Raw genomic sequence first — 15737 nt, 5'->3', positions numbered from 1 at the left:
TGTTGGGCCAGAATTTACGCAATATAAGTTGCTATTTTAGCACGTGCCAAAGCGATGCCTGTAAATCTGTTACTTGCAGATATCTCCACCTGCTAATTATCTGATACAAGTGAAAATGAAAAAGTGTTTATTGCCAAATAGTAACTGGGTGAGAGGTTTGGTCAAACTGGAGAGAGTTCAGGCTGAAGAACCAATAGGGTACCAATGACCTAGAGATGGACTGGGCAAACTGGTGGCCAGATTGGTAAAATCGATCATTTCCTTCACGTGTGCATGTTTTAAAATTCACTGACTGGTGCATGTAAAAGCCAACAAGTGTTAAGGAAAATACGCGTGTGAAATCTCCATGAGCAAATGTTTAAAATTAGGAGCACAAATACGCAGGAATAGAAGATGCACAACACCTACCTGGATAAGTTTCGACTTATCTGCCTAAGTGGTGGCTTTCTGCCACATAGCAGAATAAGTCAAAACGCTACTTCCCTGTACGTACCGGATCAGTCCAGACTCCTGGGTTTTGCCTCCGCACCAGCAGGTGGAGACAGAGCAAGATTTGACAGGCTCTGTCATATATACCAGGGTGCCTCCCACAGCCTGCCAGTATTTCTCTGTCTGCAGCAGCTGGTCCTCCCGCATACAGTACAATACATTCTCACTCATCCATAAGGCATTACACAACCCTGACATGAACTGGTTTACTGACTCTCTACAATTCCACACATCCTACAGACCTACCAGAAACCAATACCTCGCCACCATATGGACACCCTCTCCCAAACTATCCAATTATGCATGCACCAAAGTACTGAGCCCTCTCGCTAGCTGGTCCTATGCTATGGAACTCAATGCCTACAGATCTACGTCTAGAATTGTGTCCTAAAAACTTCAAGCAAAAACTCAAAACATGGCTTTTCACACAAGCTTGCACCTAATATCTACTCTCTCACTTCATATCTTCACTCTTCACTACTCCTTCTCCATTGTCCTTCTGCTGTTCCTTCTACTCCCTTCTTCTCAGTTACTACTCCCCCCACCCTTGTCTTTCCCTTCACCCCTCCTTATCCATAGATATATTTCCTGCTGCTATTACCATTCAAGTTTATCTCTCCCTAGACTCATGATTCCAATACATACAATAACGTTCATAATATGATCCAATACATATGATTACGTTCATATGTTCATATACTATCACGTTTATATTATGTTCCTACATTTTCTCTTTTTTCTTTTTATCGTTGTTCCTTCATTTACGTTATACCTTGTTATATCATGCCACACCATACATTATCTTTACCCACTAAATATTATTTAAATTCTGTGTAATTCTACATTTGTTAAATACCTTGTTCTGCATATTATTTCGTTATCTTCATATGTTTTAAATCGTTTAATGTCAAACGCCCTGGCGTATGTTCTTGTTCTATGTACATCAATGCGATATCTTCGATGAGTGGCGGTATATAAAAATGAATGAATAAATAAATAAATAAATAAATAAATAACTACTCTGAATAATTTTGTATCATCCGCAAATTTGATAACCTCACTTGTCGTATTCCTTTCCAGATCGTTTATATATATATTGAAAAGCACTAGTCCAAGAACAGATCCCTGAGGCACTCCACTGTTTACCCTTTTCCACTGAGAAAATTGACCATTTAATCCTACTCTCTGTTTCCTGTCTTTTAACCAGTTTGTAATCCACGAAAGGACATCGCCTCCTATCCCATGACTTTTTAGTTTTCTTAGAAGCCTCTCATGAGAGACTTTGTCAAACGCCTTCTGAAAATCCAAATACACTACATCTACCGGTTCACCTTTATCCACATGTTTATTAACCCATTCAAAAAAATGAAGCAGATTTGTTAGGCAAGACTTCCCTTGGGTAAATCCATGTTGATTGTATTCCATTAAACCATGTCTTTCTATATGCTCTACGATTTTGATCTTGAGAATAGTTTCCACTATTTTTCCCAGCACTGAAGTCAGGCTCACTGGTCTATAGTTACCCGGATTGCCCCTGGAGCCTTTTTTAAATATTGGGGTTACATTGGCCACCCTCCAGTCTTCAGGTACAATGGATGATTTTAATGATATGTTACAAATTTTAACTAATAGATCAGAAATTTCATTTTTGAGTTCCTGCAGTACCCTAGGATGCATACCATCTGGTCCAGGTGAGTTGCTACTCTTTAGTTTATCAATCTGGCCTTCTACATCTTCCAGGTTCACAGTGATTTCGTTCAGTTAGTCTGACTCATCACCCCTGAAAACCATCTCCGGAACTGGTATCTCCCCAACATCCCCATTAGTAAACATTTAGTCTTTCTGCAATGGCCTTATCTTCCCTAAGAGCCCCTTTAACCCCTCTGTCATCTAATGGTCCAACTGACTCCCTCACAGGTTTCTTTCTTTGGATATATTTTAAAAAGTTTTTATTACGAGTTTTTGGCTCTATGGCCAACTTCATTTCAAATTCTCTCTTCACCTGTCTTATCAATGTTTTACACTTATCTTGACATTGCCTATGTTTTATCCTATTTTCTTCAGATGGATCCTTCCAATTTTTGAAGAATGTTTTTTTGGCAAAATAGCCTCTTTCACCTCACCTTTTAACCATGACAGTAATCGTTTTGCCTTCCTTCCACCTTTCTTAATGTGTGGAGTACATATGGACTGTGCCTCTAGAATTGTATTTTTAAACAGAGCTACTTAGCCAGATAAGCCACTTACTCGGCTTATTCAAAAACTTATTTGGCTTTGTTGAAAATATGTGTGCATATCTCATGTTGTAGGGTCGATTTACATGTATTTTACATTGTGCATGTGCATTTGAGCACACAATATAAAATACATATGCATGAGCTCTCGGGCCACGGCTGCGTTAAAAGAAATGGCGCCGGTGGCCCTTTGCCCTTACCATATGACAGGACAAAGGTAGCGCCGGCGCCATTTTGGTTCCTGTCACCCGACGTCACGAGTGCAGAACGTCACTTTTGCCCTCACTATGTCGACATAGTGAGGGCAAAAGTAGCGCCGGCGCCATTTTGAATATTGGCAATATGGCCTGCGTGCAGGAGGTCGCTCCCAGACCCCCGCTGGACTTTTGGCAAGTCTTGTGGGGGTCAGGAGGCCCCCCCAAGCTGGCCAAAAGTCCCTGGGGGTCCAGCAGGGGTCCGGGAGCGTTCTGCACTCGTGACGTCGGGTGACAGGAACCAAAATGGCGCCAGCGCTACCTTTGTCCTGTCATATGGTAAGGGCAAAGGGCCACCGGCGCCATTTCTTTTAACGCAGCCATGGCCCGAGAGCGGGAGATCGCGCTGGGACCCCTCCACTGGACCCCAGGTAATTTAAAACATTTTGGGGGGCTTCGGGAGGGTGGGGGATTTATTTTAAAGGGTTGGGTGGGTTTTAGGGTGCCGGTTTTCCCACCCTCCCCCGATTTACGATTTTTTATGATTTAAAAAAAACAAAAACCATGACGATCAGATTTCCCTTCCCCCCCAGCCAAAATCGATCGTTAAGACGATCGATCAGCCGATTCACATCCCTATCAAGCAAGTTACCCCGATGCTTGTTTACCCAGACTGCACAGATCCATGCCTTGTTGGATGTTGTCTGAATGTAAATCCTCTTTTCCACATTTCCCCCTGCCGTTGAAGCAGAGAGCAATGCTGTATATGCATTCAAAGTGAAGTATCAGGCTTAATTGGTTTAGGGTAGTAACCGTCGCAATAAGCAAGCTACCCCCATGCTTATTTGTTTATCCAGACTGTGTAGTTTAGTCCTTGTGGTTGTTGTCTGAATGCAAATCCTCTTTTCCACATTTCCCCTTGCCGTTGAAGTAGAGAGCAATGTTGGAGTTGCATTAATCGTGTGAAGGCTTATTGAGTAAGGGTAGTAATTACCAGGAAGTAGCCACCATTCCAGCAAGCCACCCCCATGGCTCTTCTCTTCATTCCTATCCTCTAGCCATTATGGATCCACAGTGTTTATCCCATGCCCCTTTGAAATCCTTTATAGTTTTAGTCTTCACCACTTCCTCCAGAAGGGCATTCCAGGCATCCACCACCCTCTCTGTGAAGAAAAACTTCCTGACATTGGTTCTGAGTCTTCCTCCCTGGAGTTTCAAATCGTGACCCCTAGTTCTACTGATTTTTTTCCAACAGAAAAGGTTTGTTGTTAACCATGGATCATTAAAACCTTTCAAGTATCTGAAAGTCTGAATCATATCACCCCTGCTCCTCCTCTCCTCCAGGGTGTACATATATAGGTTCTTCAATCTCTCCTCATAAGTCATTTTATGAAGACCATCTACCTTTTTGGTCGCGCTTGTCTGGACCACCTCCATCCTGTCTCTGTCCCTTCAGAGATACGGTCTCCAGAACTGAACACAGTACTCCAGGTGAGGCCTCACCAAGGCCTTGTACAAGGGGATAATTACTTCCTTTCTCTTACTAGATATTTCTCTCTCTGTGCAGCCCAGCATTCTTCTGGCTTTAGCTATCGCCTTGTCACATTGTTTCGCCGACTTCAGATCGTTAGACACTATCACCCCAAGGTCTCTCTCCTGCTCCGTGCACATCAGCCCTTCACCCCCCCCATCAAATACAGTTCTTTCAGATTTCCACTCCCCATCTTGAGGTCATTAGTCCCTCTGGTTCATTAGCTTGTACTCCCCGCCCTCAGTTGACCCAGACCCCTCACCCTGTCGTTTTAGGCCTAAACAGAGATTTATGCAAACTTACATCTCATCAAGAACAGAAGTAAACATGTATGGCCATCAGATTTAAAATGTGGATTTACGCACATTCATTTTGGGCCCACCCCACAACGCCCCTGACACATCCTAAATCCATCCCCTTTTTCTTTACTCTTGCACATATGCACATAATTTACGGCTTTTAAAATTAATTCTTAAATATACAATTCCAGACTTGCCAGAACTGTCTTTTTGGTGATATATCATCCCTTAGTCCTGGAAAAACACAACTGAAAAAAGCATGCCAGAGGCACGGCTTCAGGAATGCTTCCCAATATAGATTTATAGGAGGGGGGCTGGGGGTTTATGGTGGAGGTGTGTTTGGAGGGGAATGGAAAGAGTGGGTGTTTGAAGTGGATATAGATATGTATGTGTGATGTATGTATGTGTGTGGAGGGTTATAACAATGTGTAGGATGTGTGTGTGTGTGAGTGTGAGGGGCTATCTGTATTGGTGTGGTGGGTGGTTGTGAGATATATGTCTGGGGAATGTGTGTGTGTGTTAGCGGTGAGGGTATAGGAATGTATGGAGGCATATAATGGAGAGGGTGGGAGTGTGTGTCTATGGGGGCCTGGAGTGTGAGGTTGGGAGCGTGGATCTGTGTGCATGACTGAAGGAGATGTGCTTGTATGTATTGTGTGTGGAGAGTGCCTGTGTGTGTGTGTGTGGGAGTGTCTCTCTACAGGGGGACTGGTGTGTTGTGGGGATGTATGTGTGTGTGTAATGGGTGGTTGTGATGTGTGCATGTGAATGCCTTTATGTGGAGGAGATGTGGAGGTATAGGGATGTGTGTGTGTGTGTGGGGGGGGGGGGGTGTTTGTGTATGTGTTTATGGGGTTCCTGTGTGCGGGGGTGTAGGAATATGTGGGTGAGTGTGTCTTTGGTGGGATATGTGTGTGTGGTAAGTATGTGTGAGGGTGTTTGAGGAGCTTATAGGGGGTGTGTTTGGAACTGTGCAGTGTGTTTAGAGGAGTGGGGGGATAGTTTGGGTGTTGTTGGAAGGTATATCTGGTGTGGCTGAAAATACTGATCTGGTATTTCTGAGAAATTCATATTTTCTTCCTGCATGCCAGATTTACTGAACTTCTGTTTCTTTTTTGGAGAGTTATGGTGCCTATGGACAGACAGACAGACAGACAGACGGATTCCTTTGATATTTTTTCCAATGTTCCATATATTGGAAACCAAAGAAAATTTTTAATAGCAGAATATTTAATGCTGTCTCATTGGCTCCAGGCTGAATCTCTGACCATTTCACAATGGAAAACGAGATTTCATAATTTGATGGTCATGGAGCAGAGAACAACGAAAATCTAAACTCATATCATTTGACTAATTTTTGTCTGTTTATGAAGTCTATATCTAACCCCTTCTGCATAGAATGCGGAGTTTAATATTGAGTAGTTAATATGATCTGCTTATAAGAGATTTTATTAAAGTAGCAGTACTGTGATCCAGTCATACTAGACCACTGTACAATTCCATGCAGGATGCTTAATTATCTTGCTTGCTCAAAAGGTCATACTTCCTTGTTTCCCTAACTGACTGAATAGATGGGAGCAAGAGCAGATTGCAGGAAAATATCAGTCTAGGGGATTTTTTTCAAAACCAGCCCACGGGATATCTGACTCACTCATATGCTTACTTCCCCTCAGTCTGATACGAGCCCTCATTAAAAACAGAATAAAGACACCATAACGTATAAACAGAAATGTGCAGACAAAAACTGAACTGGAAATTGTAACAAATCAGATTCTGTATGCAGTGCAACAATGGATAAACAGTAACCATTCCACATATAACATCAAACAATAAAATCAAGAAATCTAAAATATATTAGTACAATATTTCAAACAGCTGATGAATGGAGCATCCAATAAATAAAACCTCATTGGGAAATATTTAAAATATTTAAAATATTTAAAATATTTAAAATATTTCCCAAACACTAATAAAATATTTCAAAACAGCAGACATTTCAAACAACTAATAAAAATAAAAAAAATTCACCACTCTCCATAGCTGAGAATTTTTTATTCTAGTCACCTAAAAAATATAAATAAATGTGCAGACATAAACTGAGCTGGAAACCGCAACAAGCCGTAGAGCAGCAATGTTCTTCAGGGGAGGGACCCCCACTATCGCGGCGACACCACCTCCCCGCGCCCCCCCCCCCCCCCCCCCCAGGATAGTGGAACCCCTCTCGCAATAAAACTTCACGGCTTAATGAACCTAGGCCTCTGCCATTTTGATTTAAAACAGAGATATCAAGCTGCATTTGCGGCCCTTGGAGTTTACAGCCCTGATACATTCATTGCTTGTATATATGACCCTAATATTCCTCCCCCCCCCATCCCTAAGAAAAGAAAACCAATGACATGGAAAGCAGCGGACTAGGAACAGGGCTACCTCCATGTCAGCACAGAAAACACTGAAAGGAACTGAAATAGAAAGTGTCTGTCATTGTGCGATGAAGTAGTGAACGGGCGGGCACACGGCGCTCCTATGATTCTTAGGAACTGGAGGCAAGGTGTGTGAACCCAGAGTGAGCTTTTTGCTTCCCCGAGCTCAGAGTAAGGTTAGCATGAAGAATCACGAGGAGCCAGGAAGTGTGCCACTGCCTGTGTCTGCTGCGCCGCACTGCTCTCTGCTTCTCACCGGGCAGTGCGGCTGGAAGCTGCGCCCTCCGGATTGGCTGTTCGTTCCTCTTGCAGTGATCCAGTATATGAGCGGGGCTGCTGAGAGCAATCCCAGTCACTGGCACGGTGGAGCCTTAGGATTTCTAATGGGGAGATTGTCTCTGGGTTGGTTTGTTGGTTTGTTTTCACTATTTGCTATGCACCTGCACTGTAACAGCTTGCTCTCTGTGAAAAGGTGTGAGTGTTATACACAAAAGTAAAACAGCAATAGACAAGAATCTGGGCTAATCAATATATAGTCAGCAGTGCGCGGCTGTTTCTGACTGTTTCTGACTGTCAGGCCCTTAGTTGTACATGATTTTGTGAGCTGAAATATTTTTCATCTCCCAACCCCCAAAATTGTTCCAATCCATGTAAAAGTACTCTCTGTAAAATTTCAGCTCAATCAGATAATACTAAAATGGCCCCCAAAGGCCCTGAAATTTCAGACTTTAACAAAATTAATATTTTTTTTATATTAAACTGTTTTTATCTTCTTTATCATACTTTTTTTTAGAAAGAAGTATAGAATATGATTGAAAGAGAATTTAATTTGCAATAAAAAGATCAATTTAAACTGACCAAAAAAGAGAGCGATTCAATCAGAAGAACATGCATTTTACTTATCAACTCTATTTATGAGTCTAGTTCCTAGTACCACTGGCTCTGAAAGATCCGTATCTAGATTACAATTTTTTACTGAAATTGAGTATAAGGATGTAGATCCAGAAATTAGTAGTGCTGCCGTGAAAAAATGTGCAAACCATTTATGGTATCTACCACCAGAAACTGCGGCATTCGCATTCTTTGCTGATGAAGTTCCCCTAGACTTTAAGCCAAAATGGCTACTATAATGATGACTATAGAAGACAGCGATGCAGAAAATCAAATAAAACGATACACTGTCAGTAGTGAAGACCTCAACCGTTTAAAAGAAAACAACTTCTATGATTTTATTTCCGCAGAATCGAAGATGTGCTTCTCAAGATTTTCAATAAACACAAATTTTCTAAAAAAAACCAAAACTGCCCATCTACTTGGAAAGATGATGTCAACTTCCAACGTGGGCTGGAAACATTGAAAAGCATTGTAGTGGTTAACGACGTGGCTGAGAGAGGAGTGAAGCTAATCCAAGAATATCAGAGCATTCTGACCAAGAACGAAAAAGAAAAGCAATTTTACCAGCGCTCATTTTTCTAACCCATGACTTGCCAGCGGGTTCGGAAACCGACGCCGGTAAAATTGAGCGTCGGTTGTCGGGACCCACTGACAGCCACATATAGGCTAATAAGAAGGCACTAGGGACGCGCTATTGTCCCTAGCGCCTCCTTATTAGCGCGACCCCTCATTTAAATACAGAATCAGGCACCCAGGAGAGGTGGCTGGGGGGGGGGGCGCGTTGGGAGAGCGGGCGCTGAACACGGAGCACCCGCTCTCCCGTGATTCTTACTGTTATCGGCCTGACAGCGTGTGCACGCGCAGGTGTTCACTAGTGTGCACAGTGTAACAAATATAAAACCCCATATGCCGGTGATCCCTTTTTCCACGATGTCAACGGCATTAAAAGGAAGATGTGGGATCTGGGAATGGTAGGGCCCGCTCGGAGGAAGGCGGTGGCTAATGAGAGCTGTGGCCAGCAGCAGCAGTGGTGTTGATAACCTGAGAAAATTCAATTTTCAAACAAGCCCTGGAGCAGATTAAAAAAAACGGCTAATTGCGTCCAGTTTATCATTAGGCAAATATTCAGCTGAACCCTGCCAAACTAGATTTACTGCAGCTGTTTTCCCGGGCTAAACTGAGCTGCTAATGCTGAAATATCAGCCACTAACTGCCTAAGCCCTCTAAAAGAAACACCACACACACTGACACCTTCCTCCTTCCATGGAGTAAAGGCCCCTCCCTTGTGCTCTCCTTTTCTACCTTTGTCCAATTCAAATATTTTTTTTAAATGGTCCCCGTGCCATCTACAACCCTGAAAAATTTGATGATGAGCTACGCCCGACCTAAGACTACCGTCATTTCTGGAAGCAACCTACCTCAGATGTGCCTGATCAGCCATCCAGTCTTCTCTAAAATGATACCAAACAATGCTGCCAATATGGACCTGACTGTCTGCTTTGCGATTCTCTTCTCGTTTTCCAGATAATGCAAAATATCTTTCTGGTACTAATTGATGGCCTACTGAGTTAACTGCTTTTAATACTATTGTCTTTAGTTTATCGATACTCAACTGTTTAACATCTTATCCACCACATTATTAACCCACTGTTCATTTAATATGTTGTAAAAGGTCTTTGGTGAGTTTTCCCCTCCAAAAAGGTGGATAATGAATTGTAATAATATCTCACCACGTGCCTCCCTCTCTTCCAGACTCTGCCCTTCCGCCCAGTGACAGCCCCACCATCCTTTGCGTTCCAGACCCCTGTGAAAATGGTCCAACGCCCCATCCCAATGGCCATGTCTTCCCCTACGGGACCCCACCTGTGTGCAAGCCGCCAGGGGCGCGGATCCTCCAGCAGAAGCCCCGCATCAGCTCCACATCCTCCGTCTGCACCCAGATCAGCAGAGACAGCCAAGGCGCCGTCTACAAACCCAGCGCCTCCCAGGCCCAGGATTCGGCCAGCGATGGTGAGGCAAAGCACTGAATACACAAGGACCCATGTTCCCGTGATTCTGCGGGAATGTAAATGCCCACCCCCCTTCCTATCTTTCTCCCCCCCCCCCCCCATTATATCGTGGTAACCCTTTCCTCCTGCTCCCCTTCAGGCCCTGCTAGAGATTCCTCCTGTCTCCTCCCTCCTGCTGCCTCTCTCTTTTTTCCTCTCCCCACAGCCACTGGCCCTGCCTCTACTGCCGGCGGTTGCTTCAGCTGCTCCTCCGCTGCGCAAACACTGTGGGGCTGGCTCTGTTGCATGTCGAGCCAGCAGTGACATTCTGGAGAACACAAGAGTCGGTGTTGGTGTTGCCTGACAGTCAACAGAAGTCCGATTGCGCCCCGGGCGGCAGAGGAGCAGCCGACGGCTGTGGGAAGAGGAAGCTGAGGCAAGAAAGAAAGTAGGCCAGTGCCTGGAGGTCAGAAAGAGGAGACTGGCAGTCGGGTTGGAGGGAAAGAGGAGAGCAGGAAATTGGGAGGGGGGGGGGGAAAGGAGGCGGAAGAGACCACTGTCTGGGTGGAGGGAGGAGAAGGTTAGCAGCTGATGCAGTGGTGAGAAGGTAGAGAGAGCGGGGAGGTGGGGGATGGTGTAGAAGGGAAGGCAGCAGCTGCTTGTGGTGGAAATGGGAGTGAGACTCTGAGGCAAAAGGGAGGGATGACAACAGATGAAAGGTTGAGGCAGGGAAGGAGGGTCTAAAGGAAGAAAGGAAGGGATGTTAAAGCTGGAGAGAAGTGAGGAAAGAGCAGCGTGCTGGAGTGGGGAGAAGCTGAGTATTTTTGACGGAGGAAACTGTGTGGAGTTGACCTGGGAGTTGCAGTGCAGACACACTCGCACACATAGGGACAGGCATTGGCAGAAGAGGGGCGTGGGCCTTGGTAACAGCACGAAGAGGTGCAGCGTACAAAGCACTGCGGCACACGCCTTTCATCCACTGAGACCTCGGGTTTCCATTTGTTCCCCATTAAAGATGCTCTCAACCCTGTAACTTTTAACTTTTGTCAAGAACGCTCATCACCCAGTAAAAAAAAATGTTGCTAGCAGAAATGTTTATGGAGCTTGGGGATAACTGCATGGGAGCGGCAGTTACTGCCCTTGAGAGAAACACGGGGGTGGCAGTTACCAGCTTAAGAAGCTTGCTGGGCAGACTGGATGGACCATTTGGTCCTTTTCTGCCCTCATTACTGTGTTACTATCTTCAGTGACTTGAACTATCTCATTGTGACACTGTCCGTTCTGTCTTTTTCTCTCCCTGTCCTCCTTCCTCTGCTCTTTCCGTTCTCCCTCTCTCCATTTCACTCCCTCCTCATGCCTGTCTTCCCTCCTTCCATTCTCTTCCCGCCATTTCCTTGACATTTTCTCTCTCCTACGGTATTTCCCCACCTTCCATCTCTCTTATTCTCTTTTCTTCCCTCTCACTCTCGCCCCGTCTCTTCCTTGGACCTTTCAATCCTTCCTCCTTCTCTCCCCTCCCTCTGTCTCTTATCTCCTCCCTCTCTCTCTCTCTCCTACTCCCTGCCCCTCAGACCTGTGTGCTACAGCCCTGTTGGCCTGCCTCTTCTGCCGGTTCTATGACTGCCTCCTCCTGACCCCCGGCGCGTGCTCCCTGTGCAGCCGTGCCCTCTGCTCCCACTGCTGCCGCCTCTGCCCCCTGCCCCCTGCTTGCTGCTCTGCCCTGCCAGACACCCTCCCTTCTCTGGGCGAGGCCAGCTGCGGAGGATGCTGCAGCGGCATGGATTACACTTTCCTGGAGGCCTGCTACCAGACCACAGAGTGCCTGGAGCTGGCGCTGGAGATCTCCGAGCTCTGCTACCGCTGAGTAACCTTCTGCGCCTTCGCTAACAACGCTTCTCCTCTTTTTTCTGCCGGCAAGAGGTGAACCACAGCCTGGGGAAGCAAAGAGGGCAGACTCCAGACCCCCTCCTCCAAACCTGAAACTCTGCAGCTGCCTTCCAAAGAGAAGGAAGAACAAAGTTGTTATTATTGTCTTTCTTATTAACAGTGATACATGTCTGCCTCAAGGCTGCACAGAGAAAGTCAGTGATAGAGCCTGGGATTAGAGCTGAAGCACAAGAGAGATAAAGTGATTTGTATAAGGGACAAAGCTGGGGATTAGCTGCTGTGGATGCTGTGAAGTGACTGTTTTGTTGGGGGTTTTTTTTCCTGACTCCCATTACCCCATTTTTCTACAGATCGTTGTGTTCACTGTATCCTGGCCTGCCTCTTCTGTGAATTCTGCCGTCTCTGTTCCCTCCTGGTGGACTGCTTGGCGTGTGGGGGAATCTGCAGGGAGCAGTGCTGCTGTGGATGCTGTGGCCCCCAGGGCCCCTGTGCTGATGAGAGCACGTTTCCCTGTGACCTAGAGTGCGGGGTGCTGCAGGACTGCTGCGGCTCGTCCGACTGCCTGGAGATCTGCTTGGAGTGCTGCTCCATCTGCTTTCCTGCCTGAGGAGCAGGGCGCAAAGAAAGAGAAGGGGAGGGGGGGAACGGCTGCCTCAATGAGAAGACCTGGAAAAGGACATCAAACTCTGGAGAATGAGGAGACTACTGGAGAACGGGGAGACTATCACCAGGGGTCGGAGTGCCAATCCACTGAGGGCACATGGCTGCATCCTCTCAGGAATTACTTAACACCCCTCCTACTTGGGGGACCTTTGAGTTCTGATCGCTCTTGAGATCCAGTGTGGATTAGCAGAGGGGATGGGGGCATGTGCACACGTGAGCTTTCTCTCTTCCTCTCTCACACACATTCTTTCTCCATCATCTCCCCCTCCAGGGATGACCACGTTGGTCTCTCCCTTCCCCTACGACCCAATCTCACACAGTCCTCTGTTTCCTGCTGCAGCCCCTCCCTTTCCGGGCATTGTGTGGGAGCAGGAGAGGAGGGGGGTTAGGCTGAGGCTGCAGAAGGCAGAGCTAAAATAGATGAGCCACTCCGCTTCCCAGTCCAGTGGGAAACAGGAGGGGAGGTGGGTGAGGTTCGAGTGGACAGAGCAGAACAGAAGAAAGAACTACTCCGCTCCCTAATCCAGCTCCTCCCATCTTGCTGGCTCTCCCCTCCCTCTCCCCAGACAACCTGAAGGGAACAGGGGAAAGGCCAATAGTGGGAGATTTTCCAGGTGTCTCTGCTGATTTCATTAAAGTCCATGAGTCTCCAAGTCAAAAGCAGAAACTTCCTAGATATGGCACTTCTCTTTTTTTAAATGGAGTCCTCCATTTCCTCCATTCCCATCTCTCTGTCTCTCTCTCCATCTCTCTCCCCCACTCTTGTTGTCTGTCTCTCTCTAACTCTCCCTCCCTTTCTGCATTGGCCTCTGTCTCTTGTACCACTTTTTCTCTTTCTTCCTCTGTCTCTCCATTCTGTAATCCAGAGGTAGGGAACTTCCAGTCCTCAGGCTGCAAACCAATCAAGTTTCCAGGATACCCTTAATGAATATGAATGAGATAGATTTCCATACAGTTAAGGTAACATGCATGCAAATCTATCACATGCATATTCATTAGAACAGGGGCATTCAAACTAGTCCTCGCACCTCTCCCCAGTCGGGTTTTTAGGATATCCCGAATGATGATGCATGAGAAATATTTGCATACATTGGAGGCCCTTGAGGCAAATAAATCTCATGCATATTCATTAGAGATATCCTGAAAGCCCAACTGGCTGAGTACGGGGACAAGGACCCATTTGAGTACCCCTGTATTAGAGATATCCTAAAAAACCCAACTGCTTTGTGGCCCTTGAGGACCATATACTCACAACGCCTGCTATAAGAAAACCAGATTCATCCCTTATTTTGCCACTAGCTTGTAATATCCCAAGCCAAGAAAACCTTATGCAGTCTCAAAATATTGCATATACAGTATACTGCGGCCATTTTTTAAAAAGCTGTTAAAATGAGCTCCCCATGCTGCTTTTCTAGGCTGATATTTTAGTGTAGGATCTCTAAATGTGAAATGTTTTGTAATGTGAAAAAGCCCTTCTCCTGGTGTGACCAGACACTGTATATGGCCAGTTCCAAACACCTGTAGCATTGCATCAAACATCCTAGCCAAGCACTTCCTTTTAACATCCGTTCTTTCACAGACAACAGCACAATTCTTTACCCTGAGGCACCAGAAACACTGCAGGTAACCCTTGCTTGGGGTTTTAGATCCCAAGGACACAGAAACTTATTTTTACACGTCGGGGCATGCACTCCTCCCATACTTGACTCTCTGTCTCAAGGGGGATCCTTTTTGTGGGGAGAAGCTCTCTCTTATGGCCCAGTCAGTGGTGTGTTCCTTTCTGTGTGCTGTGATCACATGCTGCATCCCAAGGGGTGAGGTGCTGGGACAAACCATGCAGGACAAGGCACTGGGTGTTAAATTAAATGCTTATTGATTCATTAACCATTAAATTAATGTCCATTTGTTACAATAAAGGTGAAATTACAGCTGATGGTACAGATGTGATTGCTCCTCTGGGTAGGTGTCCTTAACTTCAGGTATCTGGGTAAAGCTTCCCGTGGTGATTTTAAAGTGCACAAAGCTTTCCCAGCAGCCAAATGGGAAGCCTAGTGGAGGGGTCTCCTCAAACAGGAAAAATCCTACCCGAGTCCAGGTTTCCACGGACACCCAGCCTGTCCTGGTCCCATGGGTTGGAGATCCAGTGGGGAACTCCATAGATCTTGCTCCTTATTTCTCGGTCTTGCTGCTTGGGACTTCACTTACAGGAAAAGTCTCTAAAATGCGGGGGAAAAAGCAATACAGGCCCTGGATCCCCACAGGGAGATGTGAGTCAAAAATATTTTCTTAATGAGGAAAACTGGATACATCTTCAGCCATCAAACTTCACTCATGAAGTGCTGTCATCGGTCTACCGTCTTGCGCACCTAGGAAGTAGAGTGGAGTTCACGGGTCTTCAGACCTCTGCATGAGAATCCCAGAAGGGCATATGGCCCAAAAATCTATCTCACTGTTAGTGGCAGAACCCTCTGGCAAGGAGTGCACAATGAGAGTTCTCTTCAAAAACAAGAAACATGCTAAGGCTGGGAGGCCTTGTTGCGTCGGCTGGCCGCGCTCTCCGCAACCGGCCTTCCTCACCCGATGCTCCGCCACCTCGCCGGGGGCAGGAACCGGCTGTCCGATGTGGCGGGGGGGGGGGGGGGGGGTCCCAGCGCTGCCTTCCTCTTCGCGGCTTGCCTGCCGCTGGTGGGCCGAGAGTGCAGCGGAGACGCCGTCGTTGGCTCCTCTCTTCCGCCCCCCTAGGCACGCGCGCACTCCTCTTCCGGTTATTTAAAGGGCCCGCGGCAGGCTAATGCTGCTGGCCCCTTCAGTGATGTCATCAGCCTGGGACTATTTTAGGAGAGCTCTGACAGTCAGTCTCGAGTCAACAGGATGCAGCTGTCCAGTCGTCTGGTGGCCTACCATTCTAATCTTTCCCCAAATGCCATAAAGGGGGATGGGGAGTGGGTAGGGGCTGGAGACAGAGATCTCTTCAGCCCTTCTGCCCTGGAGATGATCAGCGGGGGGGGGGGGGGGGGGGGGCAGAACACTAGCCACACTGAGCCATTAGGCCTCCTTTAATATACAGTAACACACAATTATTCTAAGCAGAGAAAAAAGGCAGCTCTCCTTTAAAACCGCACACACCAGTTCCAGGTT

General features: G+C 46.4%; 1 protein-coding gene across 2 annotated transcripts in view; it reads left to right on the top strand.

The window, feature by feature from the left end:
• Nucleotides 1-15146, top strand: part of LOC115096618 (myoD family inhibitor domain-containing protein-like) — a 48795-nt gene extending 33649 nt beyond the window's left edge. Inside the window, exons 3-4 of one of the 2 annotated variants that reach the window (XM_029611518.1) lie at nucleotides 9814-10071; nucleotides 12287-15146. In XM_029611518.1, the coding sequence (XP_029467378.1) occupies nucleotides 9814-10071; nucleotides 12287-12543 (515 nt within the window). In that variant the 3' untranslated portion in view covers nucleotides 12544-15146. The other variant, XM_029611507.1, reaches the window with a different exon arrangement.
• The last annotated feature ends 591 nt before the right edge of the window (nucleotides 15147-15737 follow it).

Source organism: Rhinatrema bivittatum, chromosome 1 (genome assembly GCF_901001135.1).
Source record: "Rhinatrema bivittatum chromosome 1, aRhiBiv1.1, whole genome shotgun sequence".
Lineage (NCBI taxonomy): Eukaryota > Metazoa > Chordata > Amphibia > Gymnophiona > Rhinatrematidae > Rhinatrema > Rhinatrema bivittatum.
The sequence above is the reverse complement of the archived record's forward strand: the minus strand, read 5'-3'. Positions and strand labels throughout refer to the sequence as shown.